General features: G+C 55.5%; 2 protein-coding genes across 5 annotated transcripts in view; one reads left to right on the top strand and one right to left on the bottom strand.

Moving 5' to 3' along the window:
* KCTD15 (potassium channel tetramerization domain containing 15) overlaps window positions 1-12,019 on the top strand; it is a 42,594-nt gene extending 30,575 nt beyond the window's left edge. For both annotated transcript variants that reach the window (XM_068161679.1, XM_068161678.1), the window contains exons 4-5: window positions 2,882-3,187; window positions 8,587-12,019. In XM_068161679.1, the coding sequence (XP_068017780.1) occupies window positions 2,882-3,187; window positions 8,587-8,742 (462 nt within the window). In that variant the 3' untranslated portion in view covers window positions 8,743-12,019. The remainder of the gene's footprint in view (window positions 1-2,881; window positions 3,188-8,586) is intronic.
* A 490-nt stretch (window positions 12,020-12,509) lies between these two features.
* The window catches only part of LOC137452865 (transcription initiation factor TFIID subunit 4-like), a 124,089-nt gene continuing 113,432 nt past the window's right edge, over window positions 12,510-23,166 (bottom strand). For all 3 annotated transcript variants that reach the window (XM_068161675.1, XM_068161676.1, XM_068161677.1), the window contains exon 15: window positions 12,510-13,795. In XM_068161675.1, coding sequence (XP_068017776.1) covers window positions 13,628-13,795 — 168 coding nt within the window. In that variant the 3' untranslated portion in view covers window positions 12,510-13,627. The remainder of the gene's footprint in view (window positions 13,796-23,166) is intronic.

The following is a 23,166-nucleotide window of genomic DNA, read 5'->3' as shown; positions in this document are numbered from 1 at the left end:
AAATGAGCAGGAAGAGCCATTTCAGCCTGTTGAAGGAGCTGAGATTAGGTACAGAACTGAAGGAGCTCTTTAGCAATGGGAGCACAGCAGCAGGCTGCCAGGCAGGCAGCAGCTCTGCACTGACCACTGCCACTCACTGCAGCAGCAGCACCGCTGGCCTTGCAGCCAGCCACACTTCCCATCTCCTCCCCAGCAAGATGTCACCCTGCTCAGAGGTGACTGCTGGATTTAGCCAGTGTGAAAGCCACCAGCAGAAAAGCTTTTCTGCTGAACCACAAGCAGAAAGTAATCTTGTGAGGGGCATAAAGGGGCAGCTTGGAAATACCTGCTCACCTTTGCCATGAGCTCTCCATGCTGCCCAGAAGTGGTGGATGGAGAAAGGTTCTGTGTGTCCCACCTGGCTAGCTGCTCCCTTTCCCAGGTGAATGTGCAGAGCTTCACCACTACAGCCACAGGGAGCTGAAGGCTCATGGTAGCTCATGAAGGACTGTTTGTGGTACTGTACAGCAAAACCAGAGGCTGGACTGTCCATCTGCCCTTCCAGTCCAGCAAGGAGCACCCTACAAGTAATAGCTTCCTCTTTAGACACCATGAACACAGATATTCCATAACTATTTTTTCAGGGCCTACTGAACAGAGCAGGAGAGTTTCCCCTGCCTTCAGTAAGCACTGGGCTACGTTTCCCCTTAGCACTGCAAGTGCCCCTTTGCTCAAAGAAGTGCTCCATGGGACCAGCAGATGCCCAGTGAGCCTTTGCTAGGCACCTGCACACACCTCTGCAGTGAGTGCAGCACCCAGCTGTGCTCCAGCGTCCTGCATGAACATTTCAGACAGTTTGGGGCAGGTTTTTTTAATTGATCCTCTAATCCCTGCAGGTTTAACCTGATCCCATGCTGAGTAAGCAGGGACAGAAAAGCAGTAATGGTTCAGCAGAGGGTGCTGACTCTGGGGGCAGGGGCAGATACCTTCAGGCTGAGGGTCTCACCTGAGCCAGTGGAGCACCTGGCCTGTGCCCACCTCTGCTTCTTTACATCCTGCTTGCTGGGGGTTTGTCAGCCACCTTGGTGGTTTTCCTCTGCCCGCTACTTCCTTGACTGTTTGCTGCTCTTGTTTCTTCCCACTTGTGCTTCCCACGCTCTGAGCCTTCTCTGGTCCTTTTTGCTCCCTTAGAGTGTGTGCATATTGTCCCAGCCTGACCAGGCACCAGAGATGTAAAGGATGGGCTATCCCTTTGGTAGCTGATAACCTTGCCAGTGTCACAGTGACTCTTCAGTCATACCTCTGCCGGCAGCTCTGGGGTGAAGGAGCAGCTCTCCACCACCAGCAGTGGGTCTGTGCTGCCAAACCTGAACAGAGCTAACTGCTTTGGTTCAGGCATATCCTGCAGCAGCAGATTTTAGAGGTTAATTCTAAGCTGCTGTGAAGAGCTGCACCTTTCTGTGCTGCATGTTCAGTGGCCTTTGATTCCCTCTTTTCCCTCAGTCCTGGAGCAGCACTGCTGCTACTTTTCATGTGGTTTTGATGCCCATTTCTTGGTCCCCTCCTGTCATGCCCCTCTGTCCAGCCCCAATCATTCCAGCCACTTGACTTCTGTAATCTTTCCACTTAATTCCATTGCAGTGGTGGAGAGCTGGCATCATGTCAGGTGCTGACCTTCTCTTGGCACACTCCACAAGTCACACCTGCAGTGCAGCATTGCCATCTGTAAAGGGCTGTAAGAGCCAGGAGAGCGAGTGGCAGCAGCTCTCTGCAGAGCAGACAGTGCTGGGGCCCTTGGTCCTCTTCATAAGGCTGAAGGAGGCAGTGGGGCCAGTGTAAGCAAAGTGCCTGCTGGGCCTCTGTGTTGATCTTCCTTGGCTTGGTCTGGTGGGCACTGACTGCTGCCTCCTTGGAACTGGGGGGCTGCTGTGGCAGCCTTTGACTCAACAGTGCCCTCATGCACTTAGGCTGAGGTGGAAAGATCTGATGGGAATCTCATGTGCAGTTACTAATGAGGATGTGCAGAAGATAGTCAGTGAGCTGGGAACTGGAATTGCCCAGAGCCCAAGGGAGGTGCTGGACAAAGGGCTGGGCAGAACTGTTGAGTTGTTGGAGCGCACAGCTGGGCTCAGCACCGGCAGGATGCTCACTGCCTCAGCACCAGTGACCAGGCTCCAGAGTTCACTTGAAATCCATGAATAATCATGGAAAGCAGGGAGCAGCTGAGCTGCTGTAGCTGGATTGCAGGCTCAGGAGTGACAGGTGAGAAGTGAAGCTGAACTGACATCTCCATCTCCCGCCACGTGTGCCAGAGGTGGCAGTGAGGCCCGGGATCAGCTGCTGTGAGATCAGAAGCCAGTGGCTGAGGCCAGGGGTGCAGATCAGGGCTCAGGACACCTTCCTTACACCAGCAGGCTGTTGCTTATTGTGACCAGTTACTCTGCTTCCTTGTCCAAGAGCAAAGCCTTGTGGCACTGGGTGTGTGGGATAATAAGTGAAGAGGAACTGAGCATGGTGGGAGGCGCAGGGTCAGCTCGGGCAGCACCGGCACGGTGTGGTGCTCCCTGCAGGTGGAACTGGGGCAGAGCCAGCACTAGCACAGCCTGGTGCTCCCTGCAGGTGGAACCGAGGCAGAGCCTTGTGGCACTGCGTTTGGAGGTGAAAGAGGAGCTGAGTGCAGTGGGAGGTGCAGGGTCAGCTGGGGCAGAGCCAGCACCAGCACAGCCTGGTGCTCTCCGCAGGTGTAACCGAGGCGGAGCGCGGCTCCCTGTTGCCTTGGCACTCCTGCTGGCGGCACAGAAGCCAAAGTAGGCCAAGCAGGGAGCAGTCCTCGTTTTTTAAGGGAGACCTATAGCATCTCTGGTCCCTCACTCTCCTCCTCTCTCTCTCATTTTGTTCCCAGGACTTTAATCTTTTATATGAAGAAGCAAAGTATTACCAGCTGCAGCCGATGATTAAGGAACTGGAGCGGTGGAAACAAGAGAAAGAACAAAGGAAACATTTCCAGCCTTGTGACTGCTTGGTCGTAAGAGTGACTCCGGATCTAGGGGAGAGGATTGCACTGAGTGGGGAGAAAGCTCTCATAGAAGAGATCTTCCCAGAGACTGGGGACGTGATGTGCAACTCGGTGAACGCCGGCTGGAACCAGGACCCTACGCACGTCATTAGGTTTCCTCTCAACGGCTACTGCCGCTTGAACTCCGTGCAGGTAATGGCCCTGGGCTGTGCCTCCTCTCCTGGCGGGGGTGGGCTCCTGCTGGTACTTTCTGGTTCGGTTCTATGCAAGTGATTTGCTTCTGCCCAGCTGCCTTCAGTGCTTAGGCTGCAGGGGACAGTCTCTGCCCGCTGAGCTCCCAGCGCTGCAGGTTTCCCCGGGCCCGAGCAGAGAGGGCAGCGGTGGCTGCGTGGCGTGTGCCGGTGCTGGGTGCCATGTGCTGGTGCCGGTGCCGTGTGCCGGTGCCGTGTGCTGGTGCCGTGTGCCGGTGCCGTGTGCCGGTGCCGTGCTGCTCTCCTCGTGCTCTTGGACTGATAAATGCTAATTTTTTCATCAATGTATAGCCTGCAGCAGGGTGGGGTGGGTTTTGTTTCTTCCCTCCTCCAAAGTGCCCTGAGGAAGAAAAGAGAGAGCTCCAAAAACTCCAGAAAGAAGGGAAAAGCAGGCAGGCCTCCAACGCGCCCAGCGTTTTGTAGCGAGCAACAATGTGTAAATGCATAATTTATGGCCCACTCATAATTAAATGATGGTGCCTGCGGGAGGGACTTAAAAAAATTGATCTCTGCACTTCTTCTGGGTTTTTTTTTTTCTCCTTTTCCTTTTTTTTTCTTTCCAAAGGATGTTCTATAAAAATTGCCCAGAGTACTTTCAACAAAATCTGCTTCGTTTGGCACTCCGAGTGCTGGCACTGGGCTTCAAATGGAACTCGGGGAGCAGCAGCAGATCGCCGGGCAGCCGGGCCCCTGCCCCCCGGCAGCAGCCTTGGGGGCAGGAAGTGGCCTTGCAGCAGGGAGCACCACGGCCAGAGCTGGGTGCTGGAGCTGGCCTGGGGCTGCAGGCAAGGAGCAGCAGCGAGGAGGAGGATGCTCGCTTGTGCCTTCATTAGCAAGGGCAAAACAGAGCTCCTGGGGGCTGCACCTGTGCCTGGAAAAGGCACTGCAGATGCTTGTGTCCAGGGGAGCGTCTCCAAAGTGACCACCCCCACAGATGGGCTGCGGCTGCAGATCTTAGCTGGGTGCCTTAGTGGTCCTGATGAGTTTCCCTGGGGGCTGATCCCCACAGAATGGGTGGCCCATGGGGCAGGCTGGCCAGGCCGGCTGGGGAGGGAGGTGTAACAGAACCTGGAGCCCTGGCTTACCTGTGTGGTGATTACAGAGAGGGCTGAGGCAGCCATCATCTCCCAGGCTGCCACTTGACAGCATTTCCAGGAGACCTGCAGCTCTCAGGAGGTATAAAGGTGGATGGAGATGTTTCAGTGACCTGCACTTGGCAGCCACCTCCCTCCTTGGGGCAGCACTCCCCGCTGCACCCTGCACTGGCAGACACTTCTGTCTGAACCCATTCTAAACCCAGCTGTTTGGGGTGACTTTGGTTCAAGACTCCCAGATGCTCTGTGGGGTTGAACTTTAACAGCCCAGTGCCTCTGGTTAATTTTGCCCAGTTTAGCAGCTTCACATCTGGCAAGGTCTGGAGTGGGCTGCCCCAAAAATGGAAGGCTGGGGGTGGGTGGGAGGCAGAGCTGTGTGCTGGCAGTGGGAGCAGTGCTGGACTCATCCCCATGCTGGGTAGGGAAGGGATCAGCTGCAGTTTAGGCAAGGAGAGGGGATGGGAGGCAAGGAGAGGGGATGGGAGGCATGCTGATGCCTCGGCCACACTGTCCATGTGCTGCAGTGAGGTGGATGCAAGGCGCTGAAGCACCAAGGGGCCCTGCCAGCAGCCCCAGTGCTGGGTGCTCACATGGCTTAGCCCTTGGCTCTGCTCTGCTCTGCCCGCAGTGGGTGCTGCTAAGGAGAAGGGTGCTGGCAGTAGCAGCTGCATGCTGATGGCTGTTACTGTTTGAATGTGTTTGGAACTCAGGCAAAACTCAGGAGTCAAAGAGCTGCCTCACAAGTCCATGTTGTGAGCCTTCTGTCAGGGAGTCTCCAGGAGAGGGAATGGGATCAAACTGCAGCACCTCACTGCATCCCTGACAGAAAGTGCTGTCAAACACCACCTGCAAAGGGATGCACTTCTGAGACCAAAGGCTGATGGAAGCAGCAGCTGATCAGCATTGGCTCAGGTGGGCTCTGGTCAGTGCTGCCCTTCCCCTTCTCAGGGCTTTTTGGCAAAACAGTATCAAGTCAGAACTTGAAAGCAGGGTGAAGCAAAGCCTTAAGGGAGATGGGCTGGGGGCAGTGCTTGGAAAAGCAGAGTGATGTCCAGAGAGTCTCAAGGGGTGAGCCAGTAAAGCCAGCTGTTGGCTGGGGTACTTCACTTTCCTCCCCCTGTGCCCTGCTGAACACGTTTGGCAGCGTGGCTGCAATGCTTGTCACTCCTCTGGATCTTTGGAAGTATTTCAGTTAAAGGTTTAGTGGGGAGAAAACAAAGAAGGTCAGCATTTGGTGGCCAGAAAAGTAAACCCAGCAGCTGCTAGTGGAGTGCCCATTACACACAGAGCTTTCTTCAGGCTGACAGTGCCAGTTCAGCTCCTCCCAACAGCAGATGCAGGAGCTCACCTTACAGACAATGCTGTGATGCTTCTCAGTCTTGAACTCTGAGTCTTCATCCTTGAGAGCCTATTTGTTGGTATTCTGCAGACTGCAAATGCAGTGCAGCAAGTGGAAGTATCCTGTTCCATTTGGAAAGCCTTCCAACAGAATCAGATGTGCCTGGAATGCTGAAGGAGGGAGCCTATTAAACCCTGCTTCATGTTGTGTGGGGCTCCCTGCATGGGGCAGAGTCACAGCTGCACTCACTTCTTGGCATGCCCTCTCTGGAGATGCCCAGGAAGGTAGCTCTGATTTGACTCAGGCTCTGACTGGCTTCCCTCTCTACCTTACCTCCAGAAAGGGTAATGCAGGGAGAGTCAAATGCACTCTGTGGCATTCAGGTCTGTTCTGTTCACCCCACCCACAGCCTTGTGCAGCACACGCCAGCCAGGGCTCAGCTCTCTCCATAGTCCTGAGCTCAGCCTCATCCAAGCTGCACTTCAGCCTCCACAGTGTTTAAGCCTTCTCCCTACTGTTTGCAGGATGTGGCCTGTTGTTCCCTTGCTGAGGGCATTGGTGATGCCAAGGTGTCTGACAGTGGCTGGCAGCCTGCAGCCTGCTCCTTGGCCCCCTTGTGCACAGCACTCCAGGGCACGGTGCCTGCCTGGATGGGTGCTGGCTGGGGAAGGGCAGCCCTGTGGTCACAAGCAGCCTTCCATAGCTTTGCACTGAGGCAAGCCAAGGGCACCCCCTGCTCCTTTAGGCAGATTGATTTGTAGAGCTTCTGAGCAAGGCTGTCAGTCGCAGCTCCCTCTGGAGCCTTACCTGGCAATCCTCTGGTCCAGCTAAGGGGAGCAGCCTCCTCTGCTGTGCCTGGTTGCCTCTCGTCTTCATCTGGCCAGCTCTAGGGACAGGGATGCATGAACCAGTCCCAGTGCAGCCCAGCCTGTGGAACAAGCCTGTGTCCTTGTCCTCCCTCCCTCTCAGACTTCTGCCTTTCCTTGGAGCAGCAAAGTGCTGCTGCCTGCACCCATCCTGACCCAAAGCCTGCTCAGAAGAGGAGCTGGAAGCTACCTCTCCAAGATGCTTCGGTAACCCTTTCTCCCCCCCCGCCTTCTCCTCTCTCCAGCTCCCTTTCCCCTCCCTACACTGGAGTGCTTTTTCAGTTCTACAAGTTTCTTGCAGCACAAAGGATACAAAAATCAGGGCAAAAGTCACTGAGATTTGGCAGATGCAGCTTTATGAGAACATTAAGTCCCTGTGTCCCGAGGCCAGGCAGAGCTCCTCAGGCAAGTTGGTTTCCAGCAGATCTGGCAGAGCTTAGGCAAATCTGTGCTAGAGCAGCTCCTTTCCTTTGCCTCTCCTTAGCAGCCAGGGTAGCAAGTACAAGGGTTTAGTTGCCACTAAAAGCCCAAGCCATGGATTAAAATGCAGATGGGTTACACAGGTGGCCTCAGAGGAGTTTCCACAGATTAAACTCAGCAGCTGCTGCTGCCATGGTTTGCATTGCACCACCTGGGACATGCTTCTCCTTTTGAAATCAGGCACCCCTAAGAACAGCCCCAAGCTGATCTCTGCAGGCAGCAAGGCCAAGGTCCAGACTAAAGAAGTGGCCTCACCTGGGTTTGTGTGAGGGTGAAGGCTGTGGTCAGCTTGGGCCCTGGAACAGAAGTGTCTTGAGTACTGCTGCAGCAGGGGTGGCTGCTGAAGTGCTTCCGGGGCTGGGAAACCAAACAAGAGTTTGTTCTCTGTAACATGACCCTGGGAAGGGTCTGAAGGTGGGGCTGGTGCTGAGACACTTCCCCAGGCTGAGGGGACAAGTCTGGAAATGGCCCAGTCCCTGCTGCTGTGGGTAGCAGAGGGGTTTGGGTTCCCACAGTCAGCAGGCTCAGTAAATCTTGGGAGCTCTGCCCAGCGGGGGCCTGGGTGCTGCACCAAGCAGAGGGCACCTTGGGCAAGGCTGCTGCAGAGCAGTGCAGGCTGAGCCCCTGCATGGCATTAGCAGAAGAGAAAAACAGAACCATTTCTCCAGGCTGCTGCCAGAGGCAGGCAGTGAGCACAGCATCTCCTCTGGCAGGCCTGGCACTGCAGGGCTGGCACTGCAGGGCTGCCAGAGGTGGAGCTGTGTCTGCTCTCACCTGACGCTGAGAAAAGCCTCTGTCTGTGCTGCTCAGCTGGAAACCACCATCATGCTCAGGGCCCCATCACACTGCCAGCATCAGCATGGCCTAGGGTCCTCTGCTGTGTGACAGCCTCAGACATCAGAGCTGCCTCTGGCTTCCTGAGTTTCATGCATCTGAACTGCAGCAACTTTTCTGTAGCAGGAGAGAGAGCAAATCCCTGTCTGGGCAGTACAAACGAGCCCCTTGCTTGGGCCAGAAGTCTTGGCTCCGCTTCCCACCCCTGCCATGCTCTGCTAAAAGCAGTGCTCCCTTCAGCCGGGGAAACCCCAGCTGTGGCTGCTGGGGGGGCCTGGTGGAAGTGTCCCTCAACCTCCCCATCCTTTTCCATCTGCCAAGGCAGAGCTGAGGCACGTTCCCAGCCCCTCTCGGTCCGGCTGCTGGTGCCGGGGATGAAAAATGGGCGCTTTTTATTACGACTTAAACCCGACACCGCTCCCTCTCCCCGCTAAGAGACAGCATCAATATCGCCACAGTCCAGTCTCTTACTCCATAATGCACTGAGCTGCTCTGCAGAGTGCTTATTGGGTTGATTAATTTTTGTTTTCTGCAGAGGTTTGCTGAGAGCGAGACTTTAATCACAGTGCAGTCATTTAAGAATAAGTTATGGAATGATAACTGAGTAATATTAATGCAGCGCGGGCTCCAGCCAGCGCATCCGTCACCCCCGCCCGCCGCTCCTGCGCGCCTCGGTCACCACCATTCGCTCCCAAATACTGACCTGCTTTCTGTGCCCACCTGGCAGGTGCTGGAGAGGTTGTTCCAGAAGGGCTTCAGCGTGGCAGCCTCGTGCGGCGGCGGGGTGGACTCGTCGCAGTTCAGCGAGTACGTGCTGTGCCGCGAGGACCGGCGGCCGCAGCCCACCCCCACCATCAGGATAAAGCAGGAGCCCCTGGACTAGAGCCCGGCCCCGCTCCCTTCTACCACCCCTGCTAGTGTTTGATAGCCCCCACCTGAAACACTAAGGACTGCAAAACAGTGTTAGCAAACAGACTCTGACTTGCCATCGCCATTAGCGGTGCTCTGAAACTACCTGTCCCGGCCAGCCCCGGCACCCGCCTGGCACAGCTCTGCAGCCTGGCACAGCTCTGCAGCCTGGCACTGCTGGGGCCTGCTGGGCACCTCCTCTGTGCTCAGCAGCTCTGCTGCTGAACAAGGCAAAGCTGCACCGACGCCCTGGGCCCCAAGTGGACTTCTGCAGAAGGACCAACTGAAGCCATCTGGACGGAGGAGGTGGAGCAGGGATCCTGCAGCCCTTCCAGCAGCACCCTGCTGCTGCACCGTGGGGAAGCAGGGCCCCCAGGAGCAAGGTGGGACCCCAGAAACTGCACTGACTGTCTGCCCCGACTGCCATGGCCTTGCCACATCACCCCACACACTCCACTTCTGATTGTACTCACTCCTGCTAGCAGATTTTTATACAACAGCGTTCCCACCTCTGCGGACAGCCCCCGGAATCGGCAGGGGACACATTTCCAGTCACCTGGTGCTGGGTGCAGACACCCACCCAGACCAACCACACCAGCCACACAGCAGGGTGACGGGGCTGCTGATGGCAGCGGCAGCAGGGACCCCGAAGCACAGACTGGATGCCATCCACCATCACCCAAGGGTCACAAAGCTAACCTGGAGCTGCACTTCTCTTGAAGCAGCTCTGTTTTGACTCAAACCTGTTCTGTTTTGCATCACCCCGGCAGAGTGGTTCTACCAAGCAAGCTCTGCCACCCCTTGTCTCTCACTCACGTCCTGGCCGTGTTGCAAGCCCACCCTGTGGAGGGAAGGTGAAGGATTCTGGATGAGGCCAACTCTGCCTGGGGCTGGAGCTTCTGCAATGCAAAGTTCAGGCCCCCTCCCGTCATTGCCCGATGAGAGCAGGCTGCCATGTGCTCACAGTGGTTTTCCTCTGTGATTTTAAGCCTCCTCTGTAGCTGCCCTCTTGCTGTGTCGTTTTCCCTCTCGGAAGCCTGCTGGCTGCAGGAGGTTTCTGCTCCTTCCCGGCGCTGGTACCGACTGCGGCTCGCAGGGCTTCCTCGCTCAGGAGACAGCGCTGCGCTGGCAGGCGCGAGGCCGGCGGCGGCATTCTGGTAGGTCCTGCTTACTGCTCTTGGGCTCGGTTGGGTCCTCAAGAACTGCTTCACCTGTTGGCCAGCGTTTAGTTCCTCCCACATTAATTTATAGCACACCCCGCAGATGCTGAACCTCAGCGGGAGGTTCTCCAGGTGCATAAGGAAAGCCGCACAGAACAAGTGACAGAGCGCGCCGGCGGCGCAGAGCCTCCCGTGCCCAACGACTGCCATCGGGCAGCACAGACAACGATCTTCAGGACTCGGGGTTTCCCCAGTGATGAGCTGCACTGACTGCCCAAGGCACGACCCAGGCAGGCCTCTGAGCTTTGGGGAAGGGCTGGCTGCCCGTCCCTGGCCGAGCCGGGCCTGGCCTGCGCGGGTCGTCTCAGCGCGGTGACCCGCTCCAGACGCTCCTGCGGCGGCGGCGCCGGGGCGCAGCGGCGGAGCCAATCTCTCTACTTTCCCAGAGTTGTAAAGCTATTTTATTTTGTGGTTTTATACTTGTATGGCATTCTGAAGGCGCCAGGGCAGCGCCGCCTCTGACCCCCGGCAGAGCGTTCACCTTTGTATGTAAGATATCTGTAGAATTGTATATTACACATTTAATATTGTAAAGAACCTACGGTGTAACTGTCACGTATTTGTGTATGCACATTTCTTACACTCCATGCCAGAAACATTTCTGTACAGCAGAGGATCCACCAGAAGCAAGCAGGGTGCCACACTCGCCGCATCTCCTCCCATGAGAACTCCTGGGTGGTTCTCCTCCGGCCTTACCGTCCCGACCAGCCTGATGTAGCCATGTCTTACAGGAGGAAGAAAGAAAGATGTTTAATTTATTCCTTTCTCACACTGAGTTCACTTTTCAGTGCCCCTGAGTAATCCACTTAGCTTCTTGGGTCCACCCTATGCTCTCCGCAGCAGCAGCGCTGGCACCGCAGCAGCTGAAGCCTCTCCCCTTGTGACCCTCTGGACAGGGCAGGAGAGCAAACTCCTCACGTTTACATTTACACACGGGGCCCAGCTCTGCCTCTTGTCCTCAGGCCAGGCCTCCCCTGGGGGTCCCCGCAGGGTCAGCAGGGGCTGGCTGCCAGCAGGGCTGGGCACCATGCACCTCCAGTGCCCACCAAAGGCACTGCCTGGCAGCTCTCACCAGCTTGAAAGGGGCTGCTGCTAGATCCCTGTAGAGTTTAGGAAGGGTTTGTTGTTGGTTGGTTGGTTCCCCTGCAGTTTGCTGTTTGTTTCCCTTTCACTGCTCAGTAGAGCAGCTCCACACTTTTGCTAAGGTGCCATCATAAGGGGTGCCAGGCTGCAGCAGCCCAGCTAAATGTGAACTTGGATGCAAAGTTTGAGCCATGAGACCACAACACTGACCGCAAACCAGCACTGAGGCAAGGCAGAGGTGGAGACATCACCTGTGAGGGAGAAATGAGCCTTTAAAGCGACAGAAGGTAAAGCCAGGACAGGTTCTTTGAGTGAGCAACTTCAGGTCTCTTAGTTAAAGTTTATTACAGTTCCATTTAGATACTTTTTACTTATTTCCCTATATTTTTAGGCAGCAATATCAGCAAAAACTGATTTGAATTTCTTCCTTCTGGCCTTAAACCATAGCAACATAACTTAATGAAGAGCACTGCCCAGCATCACTGCAGCAGGGTGGGGATAGCAGAGAAGCTCCAGGAAAGCTGCAGTGCAAAAGGTTCTGTCTCGAGGGCCAAAAGCCTAGGGCGGCCTCCTCAGCAGGGTGAACAAAGCTGTGCTGCTTGCTGAGCACTGAAGCCTGCAGAACACGAGGGCTTGGCTGGCACTTGGTGCCCAAGCCTCACCCGGAGCCCGGGAGGAGAGGGGCAGCGGGAGCTGCGCTGTGCCGGTGGGACGGAGCGAGCGGCTGCCCAGAGCATCCACTGACTGCGCGAGCAGCGCCGAGGCCTGCTGCCGCTCACGGGAGGGCTGAGAGGGGACACGCATCAGCACCACCCAGCAGGGCAGGGCTTGGGCTCCATATTCCTCTGTGTTCATATTTAATGCAAAAGATAAAGATGTCTCTGAACAGTGCTTAAGAACTGGCAGGCGATGTGAAGTTGCTGTTTGATAAATGAATGCTGTGTGTGACTTTTAGTAAATTGGTTTATTTCTTTACAAAATAAGTACAAAGAAGGGAGTTCTGTCTGCACACAAAGGGGGAGGGGCTGGTCTGTACAGAGAGCATCAAAATAACGCACCTCTAGGAAACACAAGGCCTTTATAAACAATATGTACAAATTATCAGTACAGGTAAAACACAACTTTACACTTCCTGGCCTTAAATAACCTTATGAATAATCTTTTGGCTAAATAGCAGCAGTATAAATTTTCTTCTGCTTTTCATAAACCTTAAAAAATAATTAAAACTTCCTCTCCCCCTCCCCCCCCCTTTTTTTTTTCTCCCCCCCTCCTTTTCTTTTGTTTTTAAAACTCTTGGACTAGTAATTCCTATTTGTGCTTTCACTGGGGTTTCCCATCCAAAACAAACAACAAAAGTATTGCCTCCCAAACGTGGCAAGCACAACAGAGTAAAAATGGAACAGATAAATAAGGAAATCCCTCCCTCCCTCCCCCCTCCCCTGCGTGCTGCTAATACTGCTCTGAGCGGGGCGCAGCTCTGAGCGGGGCGCAGCTCTGCCCGCCCCACGCTGCTCTTCCATCCCCGTTTAACAAGGCTCACACAGCTTGGCTTGGCTTTGGTGTGGGGCCCTGGAATTGCAACTCAGCATCTCAGAAGCATTCATCCCACCTGGACGGGCTGAGCACTGCTCACTGTGCTGAAAGCCATGAGCCTCTCGGGTCCGGCCAGCCGAGGCAGAGGCACAGCCTCGCTGCCAGGGCTCACCCCTGTGCTCCTGGCTCTCTAAGAGTGGAGCTGCCCCCAAACCTGCCTTAGCAGTGACTTTAAAATTCCATCTGGAATACTCTAAAATCTTCACCAAACACCACTCTTAAAACCACCATGGTCAAACCATACTCTGCAATAAATAAGGTCGTGGTAAGAAAGTAAAGCCCAGCCTTGCTCCGCCTTACTTACCACTCGCATCACACGTGCAAAAGGTTGAAGAGCCTCAGAAAGCACTTGGAAGCCAGTCAAGGTAGCTGAGCTGGGACCCAAAGCCACAGATTTCATACACTTAGGATTTGATTCAGCCAACGGCTCAGGGGAAGAGCTGTGCAGGAAAAGCAAAAAGCCTAAACCTCCCCAATTTGTGAGAGTGCAGCAGCTGCTCCCCGAGCTGTGCAAAACCCTGCGAGTTAACTAAGCACAACACCACCAGGAACCACCACGGGCTCGGCTGGGCAGGCTGCACAACACAAACCCAGCCCCGGCGGGGGCCGAGGTGAACGCCACGGCGAGGGAGATGCCTTGGGTGAGCCGCTGCAGCAGCCTTCCCTTTGCCTAACTTCAGCACCACCCCCTTCAGCCTCCTCTGAAGCGGCCGAAGGGAGCCGGCCCCGGCTGCTGTGGCTTCGCTGTGGGTTTAACCTTTCAGACCTTTTGCCCAGTTTTGTTCTTGGGGGTTTTTACCTTCTTTTTTTTAACATAAAGGGAATTTATTGCATGTGTCTGACAGTTGTACCAAACTAAAGCACTGAACGTTGACCTCTGAAAGAAAGAGAAGGCACATTAAAATGACAGCTTTCCAATGCGAGTTGAGCTTCTGTATGGAGAAAGAAGAAGGATTCTTGGCTTCATTTCAGCAGAGCTCTGTAGAGCAGCAGCGAGCGGCTGGTCTCCGGCTCCTGCTCCATGTAGAAGATGAAGTCCCTGAGGTTCACGCGCGTGATTTTCTGCCGCGCGTACTGCCGCGACGAGGGAGTCCCCAGGCCGGCCTGGCTGCCACCAGACACGCTCAGGCCCTGCAAAGGAAACGCAGCAGAGTCACAAGGCCTGCAGCAGTCAAGGGTTTGCTGCTGCTCTCGGGTCCCAGCTGCTGGCTGTTGCGGACACCTCCCCTGCTCTGCGCCTAGCTACGGAGGGGTCACGGCGGGGGGTGGTTTGTTTTGTCCTGTTCCTCCGAGTCTTGCAGAGTTAACCTCGGTGAAGAAGCTCCAGTGGAAACACATGAGGCCAGAGCTGGTTCCTTTGCACCTGGGGACAAATGTGTCTGACTAATTACCCTGCTCCAGTCCTGGCAGCTGCAGACAGATTTGCCCAGTTTAATGTCTGCAGCCCGTTAAGGACAAAGCTGTTAGCAGCAAATAAAGTCACCTTTAGTCCAGGGGATGTGTGAGCCACCCAAACTCCCCACCCTGGGCCTAGGCCTGGAGAAAGGTGAGTGCTGCCCCAGGATGTGGCTGCTGTACATAAACCTCTGCAGCTACAAGGCCCATGGGGACCTGGAGTCTCTCTGGGTGCACTGGAGAGCAAGGATCAGTGTGGGGAGAGCCTGAACCATCCTGGTCAAGTCACAACCAACCCCTGGCTGAGAGATGGAAAAATGCAAATCACAAAGACTCAGACACTGCAAGCACAGGGATCAGGAGACCATTTCCTAAAGCTGTTGTAAAGGATCTATGTTTTGGTCAAAACTGGTTCAAAGGTTCTGAATTAGGCAGCAGGAATGCTGTGGTGCTGTGCTCTGTGGTGCTGTGCTCCAAGAGGCACTGGAACAGAGCCTGCCTGCTTCCATGCACTGGGGTGGGATGGGATGGGAGGCACTTGGGTGATGGATGGGCAGCTGACAGTATCTGAAATAACAGCACAGGGCTGTCCAGCTTCATCTGACTGCTGGAAGTCACCTAGCTTGAAGTGATGGTTTAGGAGGCCTCAGAGTAATCAATGGTTCAGACAGCACATTCTGAAGCCATTCTGAACTGGTGTCAGGTGTGGCAAGGCTTGGGCCACACATCGCAGCCTGCCTGCTGTTGCCAGGATTGCCCTCTGTCAGCAACCTCGTGCTGCTGGAAAGGCAGAAGAAGAATGGTTCAGAGCAAAGGCTGACTGAAGAGCTGGCAGCTCACTGGGTAAAGAGACAAGAGCCTGCCAAAGAAACAGGCTCTCACAGTTACAGGGTAGATGGCTAACCAACAGGGAAGCCAAAGCAGCCTGCTTGCTGACAGCTGGGTCACTTTCTCTTGCACTGCTCACCACAGGGTACTCATCACCTCACACCTCCTCCAGAAATAGCCTCAGTCTGCTGTGCTCTCCACCCATCACAAACCCTCTGCCTCCCAAACCTTCCTCTCTTAAATAGCAGTCTCAAGAGCACAGCACGGTTGGGCCCTCTCCCATCGTTACTGACCAGCTAGGCAAGCACTGTCCCAGGGGGGATGACCCTGGGGGCTGCACATGCTCAGCAGCCACCCAGCAGATGTGGTCCCCGAAGCTTACTGAGCTCCCCCTTTCCTGTACCAAGCCAACAGCTCACATAGGAGTTGGAAGAACTTTCTGGGTTCCTTCCCACCCCTGTGCCCTTTCTGCCGGCCCCCAGCACTTCCCCAAACCTCCACAGGCTGCTGGGGAAGAGAGATGCCAGGGAGAGCTCTTCTGGAACGCTCACGGAGGAGCTCTGCTATGCTCAGGAAGCCAAAGAGTCTTTGCACACTACCTTACAACCACTACAGCAGCAGGTGTATGACAAACAACCTCTCCAAGGCTGCTGCTGTTCTTGCTTCAGCCAGAAGTGCTTCCACAACAGGTGGAACACAGCCTCCTACCCTTCACTTTCACCACTGTTGTTCCTACTGTCAAACAATGAGATCGCTTGGCTGTTACTGATCAGAAACCTGCACGGCTTCAGCTCTGAAAACCAGCCAGGCATTCTTGTCAGGAAACAGAAGGAGAAGGGCAAAGGGAAGATTCTGTTAATATTTTATCCAGCCTTCCTCCACCAGACAACAATCCAGCCCTGACATCACTGCTTTGAACACAGCCTTGAACTGCGGCGATTGCTTCTCTGTGACCCAGACAGACAAGGCAGGAAGATAAAAGCTCTGCTGGTTTTCTTCCCAGGCACATCCTCCTGGCAGGCTTGCTCTCCCAGCCAAAGTCTGGGAGTGGGAATCACACAGTAACAATTCAAAGCCAAGAAAAGACCAGGAACTGCCTCCATGCAGCAAAAGGGAGAGAGGAGAGAAGGTGTTGATTAGTCTGCTCTTAGGAATTAGAGGTCTTGGATCATCAGAAGTGTTCTGGAGATAGTCTGCAGCAAGGCTGTGTGCTTGCATAAAGTGCTATTAGATCTCTGGCCAAGAGGCACTCTGTACATGAAAAACAGGTCTAATGTGATGTCTGATTAGCTGTCCCAGGTAACTGAGGGTTTAATTCAGCACCTACTGAGGCTAACAGTAATGATTCCCCTGGTTTCAATGAGAGTGGAAGCATCCTTCCACCAGTGCTCCCCCAAAGTAAAGTAAGCACTCACTGTTTGCCAGCACCTCGGGGAGCCACAATACCAAGAGATGCAATTCCAGCTACAAACCCCAGCTTGTGCACCTCCACACGTGCAACGTGGGGGCTCTGCAAGAGCCTTGAGAAGGGATGAGCACCAAAAGCTGTCACCCAGGCCCCCAGAGCAGCCCCACTCCTTGCAGCATCCCCTGGGAGCATCCCTGCCCCGCACCGTCTCAGCACAGCTGTTCCTGCAGGCTGTGCCCCGCTGGCTGCAGAGGCTGCGCCCCGCTGGCTGCAGAGGCTGCACCCCGCTGGCTGCAGAGGCTGGGCCCCGCTGGCTGCAGAGGCTGCGCCCCGCTGGCTGCACCCCGCTGGCTGCAGAGGCTGCGCCCCGCTGGCTGCAGAGGCTGGGCCCCGCTGGCTGCAGAGGCTGGGCCCCGCTGGCTGCACCCCGCTGGCTGCAGAGGCTGGGCCCCGCTGGCTGCAGAGGCTGGGCCCCGCTGGCTGCAGAGGCTGCGCCCCGCTGGCTGCAGAGGCTGGGCCCCGCTGGCTGCAGAGGCTGGGCCCCGCTGGCTGCAGAGGCTGGGCCCCGCTGGCTGCAGAGGCTGGGCCCCGCTGGCTGTGCCCCGCTGGCTGCAGAGGCTGGGCCCCGCTGGCTGCAGAGGCTGGGCCCCGCTGGCTGCAGAGGCTGGGCCCCGCTGGCTGCAGAGGCTGGGCCCCGCTGGCTGCGCCCCGCTGGCTGCAGAGGCTGGGCCCCGCTGGCTGCAGAGGCTGGGCCCCGCTGGCTGCGCCCCGCTGGCTGCAGAGGCTGCGCCCCGCTGGCTGCAGAGGCTGGGCCCCGCTGGCTGCAGAGGCTGGGCCCCGCTGGCTGCACCCCGCTGGCTGCAGAGGCTGGGCCCCGCTGGCTGCAGAGGCTGGGCCCCGCTGGCTGCAGAGGCTGCGCCCCGCTGGCTGCAGAGGCTGGGCCCCGCTGGCTGCAGAGGCTGGGCCCCGCTGGCTGCAGAGGCTGGGCCCCGCTGGCTGTGCCCCGCTGGCTGCAGAGGCTGGGCCCCGCTGGCTGCAGAGGCTGGGCCCCGCTGGCTGCAGAGGCTGGGCCCCGCTGGCTGCAGAGGCTGGGCCCCGCTGGCTGCAGAGGCTGGGCCCCGCTGGCTGCGCCCCGCTGGCTGCAGAGGCTGGGCCCCGCTGGCTGCAGAGGCTGGGCCCCGCTGGCTGCGCCCCGCTGGCTGCAGAGGCTGCGCCCCGCTGGCTGCAGAGGCTGGGCCCCGCTGGCTGCAGAGGCTGGGCCCCGCTGGCTGCACCCCGCTGGCTGCAGAGGCTGGGCCCCGCTGGCTGCAGAGGCTGGGCCCCGCTGGCTGCAGAGGCTGCGCCCCGCTGGCTGCAGAGGCTGGGCCCCGCTGGCTGCAGAGGCTGGGCCCCGCTGGCTGCAGAGGCTGGGCCCCGCTGGCTGTGCCCCGCTGGCTGCAGAGGCTGGGCCCCGCTGGCTGCAGAGGCTGGGCCCCGCTGGCTGCAGAGGCTGGGCCCCGCTGGCTGCAGAGGCTGGGCCCCGCTGGCTGCGCCCCGCTGGCTGCAGAGGCTGCGCCCCGCTGGCTGCGCCCCGCTGGCTGCAGAGGCTGGGCCCCGCTGGCTGCGCCCCGCTGGCTGCAGAGGCTGGGCCTCGCTGGCTGCACCCCGCTGGCTGCGCCCCGCTGGCTGCAGAGGCTGGGCCCCGCTGGCTGCACCCCGCTGGCTGCAGAGGCTGCACCCCGCTGGCTGCAGAGGCTGCACCCCGCTGGCTGCGCCCTGCTGGCTGCAGAGGCTGGGCCTCGCTGGCTGCACCCCGCTGGCTGCGCCCCGCTGGCTGCAGAGGCTGGGCCCCGCTGGCTGCACCCCGCTGGCTGCAGAGGCTGTGCCCCGCTGGCTGCACCCCGCTGGCTGCAGAGGCTGCGCCCCGCTGGCTGCAGAGGCTGCGCCCCGCTGGCTGCACCCCGCTGGCTGCAGAGGCTGCGCCCCGCTGGCTGCAGAGGCAGCTCGGGTGCCCTGGGCACACAGGCACACGCCTTGCCCTGCAGACAAACAGCACCCAGCCTGGTTGGCACAGGTATCTACAGGCACTGCAAATACCAGCACAGCTGCAGTGCTTCCGAGCCAGCGTGCAGCCATCTCTGTATGAAGAAATACTGAGAGGAAGGTAAATCATCCCCAGCCATGGCTGCACTGAGCATTCCTCTCTAGGTCTGAGCCCCTGAGCTCCTAATCACACGATGCTGTTCCAGCCCAAAGGAACGGGCTGCCACCACAAGAAGGATGATGCTGGGTACCTGCTCTTTGCAGCTACAAGTCCAATTGAAACAGCAGCATCACACCAAAACCTTCCAGCTGAGAGAACTCAGCACCTCCTACCACCCTGACCACCACTTCCTTCCTCAGAGAGGGTTCCCCCCCCAGAGTCCAGGGGCAGAAGGGCTGCCCAGCACGTCAGTGACAGTGTGGGGAGAAGAGAATCCTGCCCCAAGGCAACAAATAATGCAGGTGAGGCGCAAGACAGCTATGGGCTGTGGCATCTATCTGCTCCAGGGAGGTGAGAGGTGTTCAGCTGCCCAGTCCTCACCAGGCCCTTCCCAGGGAGAAACCCAACTGAACTGACTTTAGCTTCCTAATGGATTTGCCCAGCAGAGCTCTGTATCATCATTGTGTTAATGGCAGAAAGACAAACTCGCTCTTTTTCCTGCACCTCTGCCTTCTGCAAACGCTTTTAACCTTTCAAAGATCTCTGTGTATCCCTCCCTCCTCACTTGGTAGGAGATAAAAAAGGCTGCCTTGTGTCCTCTGACTTCTTGCAACACACTCACAGTCTGCTGGGTGCTGCAGGCTCCAGGTCCTTTCATTTGCTTTGCTTGTGGACCTGCTCTTCGCTGCAGCTACAGGTCTTGCCAACACCTTTATCCACAAACATCTCCTACCTACCACAACTCCCTGCCTTACTTGGACTTGAAAGCAATGAGAGTTTTACCTGATGAAGAGCTCTGAGCTTGGGCTGCATTCTTGCTGTGCAATTAGAAGTGGAGCAGTCTATTTATCCTGCTTCCATCACACACATCTATTTTCCTTCTGCCCGGAATATTTCTCCTCCCGTGCTTTCCAAATGTTTAATCAAGTGCTGCTCCCTTTGAAATACTAATCCTGCCAAATTGGGACTGTTATTTTTCAGGCACTGTGGTGCTTTTCCCTTCTCATCTTTCAAAATTAGCTGCTTCTTTTTTTTTTGGGGGGGAGGGAGGGGAGGGAGGTTGTTCTTCCTTTTGTTTTCTACAGGACCTGCCCATCCTACTCCAGTCCAGTCATGCTGCACCATTCCTCTGCTCCCTCTCAGTCAGGAAACAGCAAACCAACCTTGGGAGAAGTCCTACAGCACAACTTGCAGGCTTCACATTGTCCTTGGAGCATATTTGATTCCCACCTGAATTCTCCCTTGTGGTCATCCTTGGCATTATCTCCAAAGCATCTCAGTGTTAGGTAGTGGGGGCCCTTCCTTTTCTAACCTGTCTGGTTGGGACTCTCAATCAGAAATAATTAAAGTGTTCTCAACACTCATCAGTCTCTAGACACACAGAACTGCACCATTTAATTGTTTCAATATCTAATTAAAACATACCTAATTGCTAGCCAGTACAGGCTGCTGCTTTGGTCTGCCTCTTCCTGAGGACACGCTGAGCAGAACGACTGGAGGGGACGGGGGAGCTGTGGGGGACCAGGCTCACTTGTAGCTGCTTTTGATGAAGAAAAGCCAGCACCAAGAACTGCATCATGACACTTCCTGTGCTGGCTCTAGCTCACCTCTCTCAGGGATCATCCAGCTGCTTCATATCTTGCCAGTCCTCCCCTGGGAGGGCTGGGAGAGAGGGAGAAAAGTATCTCAATCCTAACTGCTGGGGCCAAAAAAGTAAAACCCTTACAAAAGCAGAATCCAAACACAGAAGAATTTTCTGGGCTCTTGAGAGCATGGATTGCTCTCATACATCTGCACTGACATTCAGTTCTGAAGCCTGATTATGATGGATCATGGGATACAGTGAAGGGCTGGTGCACTGCTGCCACCAGGCAGAGGTGGTGGAGCTCAGCAGGCAGAGGTCTCTGAAATGCTTAGCTGCTCATTTCTGGATGTCTTCTAACACTTCTGATTGTTACAGCAAAGTCTCAGTCCTGACTCTTTGAGGGTTTGTTTGTTCAGAAATATTCAACAAACTAAAATCAGATTGACACAAAACCCTCTCAGAAGAGTGGCTCCCCAAAGCAGCCCAGGTGGATTGTCTTTCCTACAGACACCAGCAACATTCAATTCCACTGCATCCCACATGCTCTTTCACTTCCCCCTTATGAAGGGAGTCCCTTGGACATGGTGGTCACCACGTGCTGCTGTCATGCTGTACTCTTTCTCAAGTCCCTTTCTGAGCCACTGTCTCTCTCTCCCCCACACCAGGACTCAGAGCAGACACTTCCTAACCTGCATGTCTCCACCAGTCTTCACTGCTCTCTGTCCTCCAGTCTGCAATCTAACCTGCTGCCAACCTTCCAACTGCTTCAGCATCCACACTCCCATTGTCTTTTAAAATAACCAAAATAAACCCCAACACCCCAAAATCCACACCCAACCCCAAAATGCCCCTGCTTCAGACCATCCCCTAGCCTCTTCATGCCAATCCAAGCCTTTCCTTTCCATTGTCAGCCCAGGTGAGACAGCCAGGCCTTGAGCAAAGAGCAGATCCATGCCATTGATGAACACCACCCTGACAGTTTAAACTTTGCTGTGCCATTTTAGACTCCCTGTAACCTCCTTACTTCAGCCATCCCCAAATCCAGGTCTTCCCCCAACCCATTACCCCACAAACAAGCTTTTAAAGACACTTTCACTCCACTCAGCCAACAACAGAGAATAAACCCTGAATTTTGAGCTATGCCTTTAAAACCTCCCCAGCTGGCCTGTTTTGTGTGCAGCTGACCCTTTCACACTCACAGTTACCCCAGACACATCTCTCTGGAAAGAGAGGGGTACACCATGAAAACTTTCAAGGAGACCCTTCAGTCAGCTGTACCTGGCTGTAACAAACTGATCTTGCAATCCCCATCAGTAGCTTAAAAAAGCATCTCTGCAGTCTCCAGGTGATCACAGAGGAGACACAGTGCTGTAAACCCCCACTTCTTGCAGCTAAAGCTCTACTCTTAGTTAACTTATCTCTACTATTCTGGTGAGTCTGGACACCACCCACAGTACCTCCAGGAAAGGAGAATTAACAAGTAAATATCACAACTACCACCACCCCCCCCAACAGAGAGAGCTATCCGTGATTGAGAGTAACAGCAAAAGATCAAAGGCCCCATTACAAACTGCTCTAATCCAAACAGATAGGTTATACATAAGAGGAAGTCAGTCTCAGACAGAGACAAACTTTCCTGCCCCCACAAATCACCCCACACCCACTGAGCAGCCATGGCTAAGGGGCCCCGACAGCTGCCCGTGACCAGGGCACGAACGGACAAGTCTCGTATCTGATTACTCCCCAGGTAAACAGCAGTGAAAACAGAGCCTATTCCAAAGTGCTAGCCAGAAGCAGAGGCTGGTGGGGGGAATTCTCTGGGCAGTGGAGTGCAGTCTGCTGGGTGTCTGGCAGGAGCTGGCACAGGCAGTGATGGGCACTGTGAGAAGCAGAACAGATGAGGGAAAGGAAGGGGCAGCCGAGCAGCCGAGGCCGGCGTGCGCACACACAGAGGGGATCACTAATTAATTAGAGAGGTGAGGGCAAGAACAACGTGGGACTGAGGCTGGAATGCTGCTGCTGCTGGCCTATTTTCACCACTGGCAAGGAGAGGCAGGGCTCTGGTAGGAGCAAGTGCATTCTGCTCCAACACAACGTGAGCATTAGGAAATGCGAGATGAATCTCGAGCCCAGAGGCTCTTTAGCACCACTCCAAATCACAACTCTCTGCCTTCATTTTTCTTCCTTGCTACCATTCCACTTCTTCTCCCAGTACTTCTGACTTGATTAACCCTTTTTTCTCTTTCATCTTCCTGTTTTCATGGTATCATATCAGATTGTTTACAAAGCATCTGGGTACCATCAGCAGAGGTTACAGAGCAGGAGTCAGGTTTGCTGAAGTGCTCTAACCCAGGGAAGCTCCACTTGCTTCCAAAGAGAAATGCAGCACTTCACTGGCACCTTAATAAGACAGCATGCTCTTCTGAAAGCCTGCTCCTGATTGAAAGTCACAGAAAGCATACATCACATGGGGGTTTAATGATCTGAATTCAAGTGCTGTGAATTTGTTTATTCTTTAAAGGCTTTCCCCAGCACTTCCACTGCAATGAGCCCAAAGCAGCCTCCTGCAATACAAGCTTCACCTCTTAGCCTCTGAGGAATCAGAAACGCTCCACTTGCACACTACCCCTAATTTTTGGTACACCTTCTGGACTGGTGAGCTCTGCTCTGCAGTTGAAGCAGTTATGGCTTCAAACTGATGGAAGCAATTTCTCAGCAGCTTTTTTGGTCCTTCTGAAGCCCTGAGCTCTCAGGTACACACAAAGTGCTACCTGAACGTGTGCAGCAGTAGCATATGGTACAGTAGTAGGGTAGAACTGCTTCACCATCTGCTCCAGCTGACCTCTAACCTTGGTAATCCCATATCAGCTTTCCCCCCTGACACACTTCTCGGATCTTGGCACCTACTTACCCTTTGGAAATGAACTTCAGCTAAAAGCATGGCTGGGTTCTGAGCTGCTCTTCAGAAGCCTTCACTGCTCCCCAGCTGATGCAGTTCGGTCAGGGTCTTAAACAATTAATTCCTTCCAAACTGTAGGCTTTTCTGTTTGGTTTCTGTGGTGTTGGTTTGTTTCCCCAGTTAATAGGATAAATCAGGACCCAGA

Source organism: Melanerpes formicivorus, unplaced genomic scaffold, assembly GCF_026170545.1.
Source record: "Melanerpes formicivorus ecotype bairdi unplaced genomic scaffold, bMelFor1.0.p_v2 SCAF_59, whole genome shotgun sequence".
NCBI classification, from domain to species: domain Eukaryota; kingdom Metazoa; phylum Chordata; class Aves; order Piciformes; family Picidae; genus Melanerpes; species Melanerpes formicivorus.
The sequence above is the reverse complement of the archived record's forward strand: the minus strand, read 5'-3'. Positions and strand labels throughout refer to the sequence as shown.